At 36.4% G+C, this 12248-nt stretch overlaps 1 protein-coding gene across 3 annotated transcripts; it reads right to left on the bottom strand.

Annotated features, from left to right (window-relative positions):
- Positions 901-8704, bottom strand: LOC109214368 (anthranilate synthase alpha subunit 2, chloroplastic). Of its 3 annotated transcripts, none has more exons than XM_019378278.1 (11): positions 8361-8704; positions 6475-6668; positions 5896-6085; positions 4757-4908; positions 4207-4322; positions 3869-4115; positions 3728-3784; positions 3414-3566; positions 2593-2673; positions 2282-2368; positions 901-1481 (listed from the first exon to the last, which is right to left on the bottom strand). In XM_019378278.1, exons 1-11 carry the CDS (start codon positions 8542-8544, stop codon positions 1155-1157), a joined length of 1788 nt encoding a protein of 595 aa, XP_019233823.1. In that variant the 5' UTR covers positions 8545-8704; the 3' UTR covers positions 901-1154. The 3 variants fall into 3 exon arrangements, with proteins under 3 accessions (XP_019233823.1, XP_019233832.1, XP_019233838.1); XM_019378287.1 differs by having other exon boundaries at positions 6475-6659; positions 8361-8703; XM_019378293.1 differs by lacking the exon at positions 901-1481 and adding an exon at positions 1540-1590.

Below are 12248 nucleotides of genomic sequence, written 5' to 3' on the forward strand. Positions count from 1 at the left end.
ATCTTTAAAATTGAAGTGTTTAGTTTAAGCTGGCTTTACCACTCCTAAATGAGAAGCTTTATTTGATTAATTAGTTGTCAGTCTTTCTTAAGAGGAAGGAAAATGACATCAGTTACATCATCATTCTTTTTGGGCGACCGCCTATCGATTTGATTTTCGTCCTCAATCAAACCGAATCTAGCTAAAAACGGAACAAAGAGATCAAGGAGATGGAACTAGACGAGCACTTGTTTATAAGTATCTAACTTTCGATCATATCTTTTTCAAACATCGTGATGAAAATACAATGAGGGAGAATGATTTTTAAAGTATATATATATTACATCCCAGAGGGGCTATAATAGGAGATATCATTATTTCTGGTAAAATAGTTCCTATAAAAATGGGAAATGCCCAACCTTTGAGTGCGGTTTGAACTATTGATTTATATAATATTGATTTATGTAATTGGAAATAACCGTGTAATAAAGAACTTAACTTAGTATTCAGTCCATGCTTTCTCTCATTCTTTTTGTTTTTTTTTTCTATTAACAAGGTCATGCCAACAATTATCGAGGGGGCATTTGCACAAAAATAGTAGTAACAAATAAGTTGGTGAAAAAGTAGATGAAGGAAAACCTAAATAACATCTTGCTTTAAATGTGAAGGAAAATGATTTTCACCCAAAAGTGAGAGGTGTCCTTTTCCCCCTTTTAAAAGCACCCGAAAAATGAATTATTTTGTCAAAAATAAAATATTTTCCGTCATACCAGACACACCCTAAGGACCAGCTTTAAAGATACCTCCTTACAATGGTGCTGCAACACCTTCACAAAATTTACTCTCAACTATGTAGACCTTAAATGTGAACACAGTATTGTAATAGTACCACCACAGTACCAAAAAAGCATAAACCGGAAATCATGACAACCAGAAAACTGCAACTCATAAGGGCTAAGGCCATTTTTGGATTCTTTGTGGCACCCTAGTACAGTTGGTGAAGGCAATACTGAACATTATGCAGCAATTTTGACATCGGTGGGATTTTCAGTCACTTGCCAACACAACAGACTATCCAAATTGAAAAACAAAATTTTTCCACATTCATCAAGAAACAAAAAGAATTTCCTGTGTCTAAGGAATTAATGAAACAAAATTCTACAGTAGGAAAACATCTATTCTTTGTCAACAAATGATGACTCTGCAAGGTCAATGGCACGGGCAAGAGCAGCAGCTTTATTTTCACATTCCCTTTGCTCATCAGCAGGGTCACTATCGGCCACTATACCTGCCCCAGATTGGAGATGAGCAATCCAGTCCCGTCGCTTATTGGCATCTTTGTATGAGTACATGGTGTCATAACGTGTTCCAGTTGGAAATACAATGGTTCTCAGAGCCAAGGCAATGTCCATTTCACCGGTAAAGGAAATGCCTCCAAATCCACCACTGTATGGTCCACGCCTTGTGACTTCCAACTGATCAATTAGCTCCATGGCTTTCACCTAAATCAAGCAAGAGGAATGAAGTATTTATTGCCCCTTCCGAAACACACAAAGAAATTGAAAATTATCACAGCTATATATACTGATCAATTAGCTCCATGGCTTTCACCTAAATCAAGCAAGAGGAATGAAGTATTTATTGCCCCTTCCGAAAAACACAAAGAAATTGAAAATTATCACAGCTATATATTCCTTCATGAAACGCCTCAAACCACATCAATAATTCTTGCAAGTTCCAGTTCAGGGACCTTTAACACATATAACCTTACCGATATTAGCCTCAGCCCTCTGCACCCCCAGCCCCCACCCCACCGTCTCACTTTGTTTTTCTTTACTCTAGCACAGTAATCGGTGGTTCATCTGTTAATACTTGGTAAGAGATGAGATAAGTAAACTTTCTATTCAGTTATCAATATTTCCAACAACTGATCAAATTCGGAAGAAGTGGCACCAAAGACTAGGGCCATCAGCTTATCCTGTTCCCATTATTTATAACATTTGGCGGCAGAAAGTACCCACAACTCAAATAACCAAGACACTCCTTTTTAAAAATTATTACTCCCTACGTTCCAGTTTATGACACTATTTCCTTATTAGTCTGTTCCAAAAAGAATAATATATATTTATATTTGGAAACAATTGACGTTTAACTTTCCATTTTACCCTAAATGAGAAGCTTTTATAGCCACAGGCATGTTTAAGACCAAATTCAAAAGTGTTTCTTTCTTAAACTCCATGTCAAGTCAAGTAAATTGGAAGGAGGGAGTATTATTTTAAAAAGTAAAAGATGATTGAAGAACCTTAGGTGCTCCACTAACGGTTCCAACAGGAAGCGCAGCACGCAGAGCATCCCAGCTACTCAAATGGTCGAGTAGTTCTCCAGTAACCTGCATATTTTGGACAAGAGCAAACTCGTAACAAGCCAGACAAATCATTAAATTTCACAAAATTCAAGTCTGCCGCGCTTCTGTAACCACTGAAATATGGATTAAAGAAAGCAAGGTTTTGTTGTACTCAAGGAAAAGACCTTGATGCAAGTAACTTTTAAATGTTCAATCCCATGTAAAGGAATAGCTATAATTAAACACAAATTCATCTGAGAAGAACTCACCGTGGAGCTGATGTGCATGACATGGGAATACCGTTCAACGTTCATTAGTTTCTCAACTTTCACTGAACCAGGTTTTGAGACCTGAATTAAGAACCAAAATTAATAAAATATGATTGAAGTGAAAGACAACTTCAATAATATGCTTACAATGATTCTAACATGAGAAGTAACCAAACAAATAAAATTGAGTAGGAACCTAGCAATTCAAATGGATAGAAGTTCAGTGAGCGCCAATGCCTTGTGGTGCGGCCCTTTCCCGGACCCTACATGAATGCGGGATGACTTGTGCACCGGGCTACCCTAGTGAGCACCAATGCCAGGGCCTAAAAGGAGGATGAATTGCATACTACACTGTACAATTGATTTAAATTTTAATAACACTACACCAAGAGGAGAATTGATTGTCAAAATGTTAGCATCTGAAAGCCATATAGAATCTTGACTCTGCATCCAACTAGCAAGATCTATATTAATTCCCTATAGTTTTTAATGCATATCTTGGTATTTGACTAGGCATGTTATGATTATGCATCAGAGTTTTAACTAGTTGTATGGACAGGCAGAAGCAAGCTCAATATAGGAGCGGAAAGGAACATACAACATCAGAGAATTCCATAAGCAAATTCATGCTAGAGTAAAAAGACGATTAACTTCTTAGTTTTAACACTACTTGATCCAAAACAAGAACAAAATCATTAGATGACAGAGAACAAGACGTTACACGCATAATGACAGCCTTAAGTCCTTAACATATATAATAAAGGTCAATGTAGCCAGAGGAAGCTGGAAGATAAATAAAAAGGAAAATTAGGAGTGTTAACCTTTCCAACATCATTTCTTCCCAAGTCAACCAGCATTATGTGCTCTGCACACTGTTTCTCATCGTGCAAAAGTTGATTTTCCAACATATAATCTTCCTCAGGTGTCTTACCTCTCCTAATAGTCCCTGCTAGGGGTCGATTAGTAACTGTTTTCTGACAAAGAAAAAAGAGAGGATAATATTAAGACTATTAGGAAAGCTGTTAATGCTAGACAAATGAGAGATGGAATTTGGGGGTGAAATCAACTCAAACCCAGAAAATAGAATTAGAATGCAATCTGCAAAGTAGAATGGAAAACATCAGAGTTGATTTACCTTCTTAACTCGAGTAAGAATTTCTGGACTAGAAGCAACAAGAATACACCCCCTAGCCTGATCAAAAGATATTCTTCATGAGAGACCTAGGAAAAGAAAATAGAATTTGAAGAGTCAATGTTTCAAAGAAAGCAGGCCCACCTGTAGATAAGTCATATAAGGACTTGGATTTACGATTCTTAGAGCTCTGTATACTTCAAATGGATCCGCAAACGTTCGTCTTTCAAAACGTTGGCTAAGAACAATTTGGAAAATGTCCCCAGCCAAGATATGCTCCTTGGCATTCAAAACAGCCTTCTGGTAGTCTTCGCGTGTCATGGTCGACTTTTTCAATGAAGTACCAAATTGGCTAGTGTGAAGTTTTATCGACCCTGAAGCCAACCTAGGACTAAAATAAGAAACCAGTACAACCAAATGAATGAGAGGAAAGGAGCAGAAATAAGGTAATTATTTTTGGAAGAAAAAGTGAAATAACTTACGGGACAATATCATGTACTCTAGACATCAATGCTTCTAATCTGGTCATACCATCATTGTAGGCCTCCTCTACTGAAGAAAACTGATCTAACCGCACCCAATGTATGACAAATGCTTTCTGGTATAAAGAAGAAAATCAGATAATGGACCATAATACCATATACAGCGAATAAAACATCTATTCAACTGCAAATATTGGTCTCTAAGAACTAATTCATACTAAGTTTTATTTAATTAATAACCAAGATGCATTTTGACGCAAAACTTGATGATTCAGAAACACTAACTACTAGAGTTGATCATAGAAGTACTCAAACCAGAAAAAGTCAATGAGAAGTAAAGAGAACAGTCCATGGTCAATGGTTGAAAGTCTATGACGAATTTGAAGAAATCGATCCCAATTACAAAAAGTGAAATCGAAGTGCTCTTATTGAGGTACTTCAACGAGAGGTCAAGTGTATGTTCGTGAATCAGATGGGCCCTAGAACAAAATAGGATAATCTGGAAAGCAAGATATAATGAAGGTTTAATGAGGACTGAAAATTAAATTACCTTCTCCACATGATCAAACACAATTACATCATCATAAAGACCTAGATGAAGATCAGGAAGGTTTCTATCATCCATAGGAGCATTTGAAAAAGGAATCTTCTTTTTCTCTACATAACGCACTGTATCATATGAAAAGTAACCAACCCAACCTCCTGCAAAGGAAAAAACACAGCATTAGGTATGCTAAACTTTCACTCTCTTCCCACATGAAATCTGTGTATAGAGGTATCAATTATCATGTACTGACATCTAAAACTTTGGCCTAGTCTTATTCAACACATAATCTCTATTCATCATCCCTCTTTCTGACTTTCCGTTGACATGGATCCTTACTTTATTTTAGATAAATTCTCACTATATTCAATTCAAGTATAGGTAACTACCATACTCTTTCAATTATTACAATCTCCTTGTATTGGTTGTATAAATCAATACAACAATTTTCTCCCTCTCTCTTTCTCTTTCATTCTCCTACTATAAACTAGATTTGCTAATAGATTAATCTTTGTATGTATATTTCAGATCTCTTTTTGTTTCATGTTGTGGGAAATCAAAGCATTTAAATGTCTCTAGAATTACTGTCACAACAAAAGATAAACAAATCATTTCTATTTTTTTATAGATTGTATCATTTCCTTATTTAAGTGACTCAACTTTTTCCCTTTTTCGTCGTACAATAACTGTATTACTTCTTCGTCGTTGATGCAGGGAGAAAAAACCATTGCATTGCAAAAGTATCAGGTGCAAAGCATGGGCTAACTTCCAGTTATACACCGAAAAAATTAAAAATAACATATCTGATTAAGATTAAAACTGCAGCCTGCATGCCATCCATTAGACACAAAACAAGAAATTTAATTTGAAGGATATTGCAACTGAAAGCTGGGATAACAAAGACAGTTAAATAAGCATAGCTGTGCTGTCAGAATAACAGATTTAGAATTGGACTGAATTAAACAACAAAACGCAGAGCAGCTTGGCAAAAATTATTCAAATTGCCGAACAATTTAACACTGTGATTTGCCTTTCACATGAGGCAGTTAATTGACATTGAACTGCAAGTGCTTCTATGCACAGTACACCAAGCTAGATTAGTATTCGTACTAATAAACTCAAGCATTAGAAGTATAATTTATTACCACAAAATGCCTCGGGAAGCTCATCTATACATTGAGGTTTCCATCTTTCCATAATCCTACGAGGAACGATCATTGGATCTTCCACAAATTCTTCTGTCCTCCTTCCTTCATGGTGATCCATAATTGTCACCATGTTCTCTTTTGCAACAAGTTCCATTGTCGGCTGAGCCCCAATCACACTATATCGCCCCTAGCATAATTAACTCATCAATAAACATAGCAAGCTGTAACCAACCAAGCAAGTAACTTCTGTTATATTCAGAATTGTGCCGGTGCAGGCATGTAATTAGCACAAAAAATCAGTCATTCCCCATGTTATCTTTGAGAATATAAGTACTCCCTTCTTCCAAGGAGGATGCCATTATCTTTATTTGGGTCCAAAGCAGTTTTTCTTTGGATGATCTGTGACTGAAACAATTTAAACTATTTTTAGCTATAAAAAGCTGTGAGTTTTAGTATTTTATGTGGTTTTTGAATATATGAATTTCATTCAAACCCATCATTCTTTTTAAGACAGAGTTCCATTGGCTATTCCAGTTTCAATCATGTAACTAAACAGAGGTAGAACAAGGAGCTTACAACATTAGAAGCTTTCAAACCAGGCTCCACAGACTCGAACAAGAAGCTTGGAGCTTCCCTATCATCTTCCTTCACCAGACAGCGGTAAGCGAGGACCGGAGTTAAGTGGTCGGAGAATATAGACCTGTAAAGGGGGATCAAATTCCCATGCTTGGCAGCTTCCTTGAACTTCACTGAATTGTCCACTGCACAAACTAAACCATCTCAAACCCAGAAAGCAGCCAAAAGTTACCTTCATGAAATTAATGTCAAGCGAATTAAATTAGTGATAGGTATACTCTTTTTTTATTAAGAAATTTGGACCATTTCACGATTTGTGCGCCTCAACCTTGCGAAGGGGCCATGCTAATCTATTTACAGCAGTGCATATAACTGCTGTCCTTGACCCGACCTGTATATATTGCTGAATTTGTTTATTCAACTCCTAAATTGGAGAGGGGTGCGGGGGGCGTAGTCAAATCATGAGGTAAGCTCCTTTCCAGGCTCATATCCGGAAGTGGATGCCATCGGCCTCAGAGGAGAGGGAAGGTGACATGGTATTCTATGCATTCAATGACAAGTCCGAGTTGACTCTGACATAGGAGTAATGAATGCAATAGCAATCTGCACCCACTGACTTAAAATACAGATCTGCCTCTGAACTAAATGGACAGAGAGAGTATAAAGGGTTCTATTCGAATCTATACAGGAAGTTGAAAGTTTTTCAAAAAGTAAATATTAACAATAAGTTTGAGTCCATTTCCACAAAGAAGAAATGAAGGCAGCACAACTTTACACTCACAACTTAAAATTCCGATACTGGGTGCTTGACTTAGATACACACACACACACACACACATATAAGTGTATAGGTACAAATATATGTGTGTGTTATATATATATATATATGTGTGTGTGTGTGTGTGTGTGTGTGTGTGTGTATGTATGTATGTGTATATATATGTGAATAGAAAGAGATAGTAAGTTTTGGAATTATATATATGTGCTAAGTTGAAGTCTATTGTCACAGAGAAGCAGTGAACACAATGGACGCAGACGGCAGACCACTCACTTAAAAAATTTCATCCATCTCTAAATTAAATAGGCATAGAGGTTACTGATGAAGGTGGCGAACTAACATATAATTCAAATTTTGGAATACAAATATTAATACTAAATATATAGCTGAGTAACCATGCATTGGAACTCTGAACTCAATGAATTAAAATTGTAGAACCATCTCTGAATTAAAAATGCATGGACGGTACCAAATTAAGGTGACGAAACTTAATATATAGGTGAGATTTTGAAATACACACACACACCAATGCCAGGGGGGGAGCTAGGGCATGGAAGTTCGCATAAGGCCAGTTTTTTATGTATATACATCAAATGTTTAATCCCCTTGGCTTCTTTGCGTGTTTACGTTTTTTTGAATTTTTTGAATCCCCATAGCGAAAATCTTGTCTCCACTACTGATCAGTGCTAAGTATATAGTTGACTAACCAATGCACTAGAATTTTGAACCCGCCAACTTAAAAATTTTGGATCCATCTCTGAATTAAACAGGCATACAGGGCACCGAATGAAAGTGGTGAAACCAAATATATATGCTTCTGAGATCCTCTTTGTGTTTTAGTCTGTCCCAAAAAGAATTAACGCCTTCCTATATTTAAAAATAATTTAACTGTAAACTTTTCATTTTAACTTTAACGAGATTGATGTATAGCCCTACAAATGTCTATGACATGTTTTAGACCGCAAGTTTCAAAGACTGAAACAGCCTCACATAAATTATATATTAATGTTAAATATACAGCCGAGCAACCAATGCAGTGGAACTCTGAATCAGATAACTTTAAATTCTGGATTCGCCTCTGAATTACTAAATCAACAGTGAGCATTACCTAATGAAGGAGGAGGAGAAACGGCGGAGCATTTGAGATTCCGAACTCGGGAAGCAGCAGCTACAGGGGAGCTGGATAAAGAGAGGGAAGTGGCCGTTGAAGCGGCAGAGTGACCGGAAAAAATGGAGGAGCGGTGGCCGGAAACGGTGGGAACCGGCCGGTGAGATAGGGCTAGGGTTTTCATGACTTGTTACAGCATTTGTTTGAGCTTTGGAAAAAAATGGAGAAGGGAGAATAATGGATGCTGATTTTTGAATGTTATTTTATAGGATACGAAATAAGATTGTGTTTAGTTGTTTCTTAGAACAGTGAAATGTTTGCAGAAAGGGGTGGTTTTTTTTTGTTTTTTCTTTTTGGGTAGGTCTTAGTTACTAGGTTTTACGTACAAGAACCTAATATATGGTGAATTAAATATCATATCTTTAGTATAATTGCTAATTAAAAATTAGCCATAGTTTCAAAAGTAATAAAAATTTAATTATTTTTTACGTGAAAATAAAATTTGAACAAAATATCTTTAAAATTCGAAAATATTCTAGCATAATGTGCTGGAGTTCGAATTTTTTACATATGAGTTCCATCATAATAAGTTGGAATTGATAATGTGCTAGAGTTCCAATGTAATATGCTGGAAGTTTATACGTAAGAGTTCCACAATTCAGCATATTATGCCGGAGCTTTCTGCGTTTCAACTTAGATACTTTTATCCAGATTTTATCTCCACCTTAAATAATAATTACTTATTCAATAACTTTACATATACTAGCTATTTTTTTAATAACCACTGGTAAAACTAACTATGCCCTGCTATTTTGACAGAATTCGCCAATAGTGACAATAACCATTAGAGAATAACAAAGTCGGATTTAGGATTGAACCTTATGAGACTGTCTCTCGGTTGGAGTTCCTAATCTATCATAATTTATTTTATTAGGTTCTAGATTTATTCTTTGTACTTATTGGTAAAAAAATTAACATCAGAGACGGAGGGGTGTTTATCGGGCGGATAATCACTCTTAACGGTTCAGCTTAATGGTTATTGGATTATAAATGTAGTAATCCGTTAGTCATCTAACAAAATAACGGGCGGATTGGTATCGGATTAACAATTATCGGGCAGCTTATCGGCTAAACCAAATAGAATTTGTTTGAACAATCATTCAATCAATACCAAAATTTTAATACCATCTAAGATCTAACCAAACGTTATTTTTTAATTAAGGAGTCTTGAAGACTACTTATAGTGTCATACACGTATTAACCAAATTTTTAATACCATCAAGACTACTCATACAGACATACATGTATTAATCATTGAGATTTCGATTTTTCGACTTCTCAGTTCTTGATTCAGGAGAGAGACGAGATTGACGACTTCTCTGCCTCGGGTGGCTGCAGACAATTGAGAATTAAAAAATAGAAATTAGGAATTTCGCCATTTAGGGTTTCAATAGTACTTTATATACATGGGGGTAAAAGTATAAATATAAAAATTCTTAACGGGTTAACGGTTTACCCTAAAAGAAAATTGGGTAATTCGCCCCAAACCATTAAGTCGTTAATTATAAAATCTCAATTTGTTCACCATCCATTACCCCAATAATCCGATACCAATAAGCCAATAAGTTATCGTTTCAGTTCGGTTAACGATTGCGGTTCGATTTTGAACAGCCCTAGCCGCCTTATAGGAAGCATATACTGGCACACTCGTGTTATTATCATTTTCGAGACTTTATTTGTTAAAACCACCAACCCCTAAAAAAAATTAAGGAGCAACAAAAATCAGTGAGCTAGAATTTATTGTAAAAATAGCACGGTCTAGCCAGTTTTCGGATTGGTCATTCAAAATAGCCAGCGTTTATCAAGTCAATGAAAAATAGCCACTATTTTGCTGCAACAGAGACTGGTCCAGCATAATATACTGGAGTACGGTGCACCTGTATATGAACTTCCAGCATATTATGCTGGAACTCCAACACACGGAAAGTTCCAGCATAATATACTGGAGATTCGAGCACTTGTGTATGAACTTCCAGCATATTATACTGGACCGGTATACTTTGCTGGAACTCCAGTATATTATGCTGGAGTTCTAGTGTACTTATGCTGGAACTCCATCATATTATGCTGGAGTGTTAGTAAAACTATATTTGTAAAATAATTCTGGAAATATAAATGAACATAAACAGAAATGAACATAAACAGAAAACCAATTTGAGCCCACTGAATTCACAGTGTTTCCTTAAGGAATTTAATCCCCTCCTAGTACCCAAGGTTATGGATTATTTCCTCCCAGGATAGAACGAATTACACACTGGTGTAGTGGTACTTCAAACCCCAGTGTTTCAGCGAACACAAAGTTTGGTAGCAAATCACACTTACTGTTGCTTTGGTTGATGCTAAAAGTATGCAGAAGAAGGAGGAGAAACTCAGAAAATCGTAGTAAAATTCTGAGCAGAATAGTGTTGTATTTTATAGCCAAAGTTGGGCTGAAATCTGAAGAGGTGCAACTCTTCAGAATGGCTATTTATGCAAAATGGCCACAGCATAAATGCCATTACATAAATGGCTATTTACTCAACAATAAAGAGGGAAAATTGAAGAGGGTAGTTAATTTTCTGTTACCAAAACAGAAAAAAGGGATTGGAGGATTTAATATTAATATTTATTTTAATATTAATATTCTGTTATTAAAATAAATATTTAATAACATTTCTGTTAATATTTTACTATTAACAAATAAATTTGGCCCAAAAAGTTAATCAATCAATCGATCATTTGACCGAATCCGAATCCAAAGCCGAAGTCGAAGCCGAGCCGAGCGAGCGACGACAACGACGGCGCGAGGCTTGCCTTCTTCTCAACTCTTTAAGAGCTAGAAGAAGAGCAATTGCTTATATACCCATAAAAAATCTCTTCCTCTTCCAATATGGGACAATGTCCCTTTACCAGGGGGGAAAACTTAAAATTTCACTCAAAAATTTTATTTTCCTCCATTTCCCATTCACCCTCTTTTAAGTATTTAATATATTAAATACATAAAAACCCAACAATCCCCCACATGAATGGGGAATGGCTATATCACGGAAGTATGCATGAAAAACTGTGTGATTCGCAAGCAAGGATTAGTTGCATCTGGATAAGTAGGTTTCCCTTTTAACTTTCCGTAGTGAACTTATGTCGGATATACTCGATCAATCGGTAGATTTGATATCTTTGAACCGTCAAACTTTGGTGTATACCTAGACAACCACAAGTCACACAACCAACCCTTAACCGTCTTTGGTTCTCATTGTTGTGTTCGTTTCAGCCATGAACACCGCCTGGTTTCATAAGTGCGTAGAGAACTGGCCTTACAAAGTTCTCCTTGAAGCGGCTAACACTTCACACTTACATAGGTGATTCCTAAACGTGTCATCCCGTAGATACATTATTTGATATAACCCGTATCAAATTTAGAAATTATTAAAAAGCCTTAATGCTTTATCCTTGGTACTGAACATTGTTTCATCACGAGAATGGACCAAAAGTTTAGCTGACAATGTTGAACCGTCATTAATGACTTTGTTTGATCTCCTTGAACCTAGATCTTGGGATCTCCCGTCTTCTAGGTATAGTTACCGCCACTATGACTTGTTCTCGGCCACAATCTCATTCCCCTTGATGACTTCTCAACTACCTCTCTAGTTAGGCCTTTTGTAAGTGGATCCGACATATTATCACTTGACTTTACATAGTCAATCGTGATAATTCCTCTAGAGAGTAATTGTCTAACAGTTTTATGTCTTCGTCGTATATGATGAGATTTACCGTTATACATAACGCCCCCAGCCCTTCCAATTGCCGCTTGACTATCGCAATGTATGCATATTGGTGCCAACGGTTTGG

Source organism: Nicotiana attenuata, chromosome 2 (genome assembly GCF_001879085.1).
Source record: "Nicotiana attenuata strain UT chromosome 2, NIATTr2, whole genome shotgun sequence".
NCBI classification, from domain to species: Eukaryota; Viridiplantae; Streptophyta; class Magnoliopsida; order Solanales; family Solanaceae; genus Nicotiana; species Nicotiana attenuata.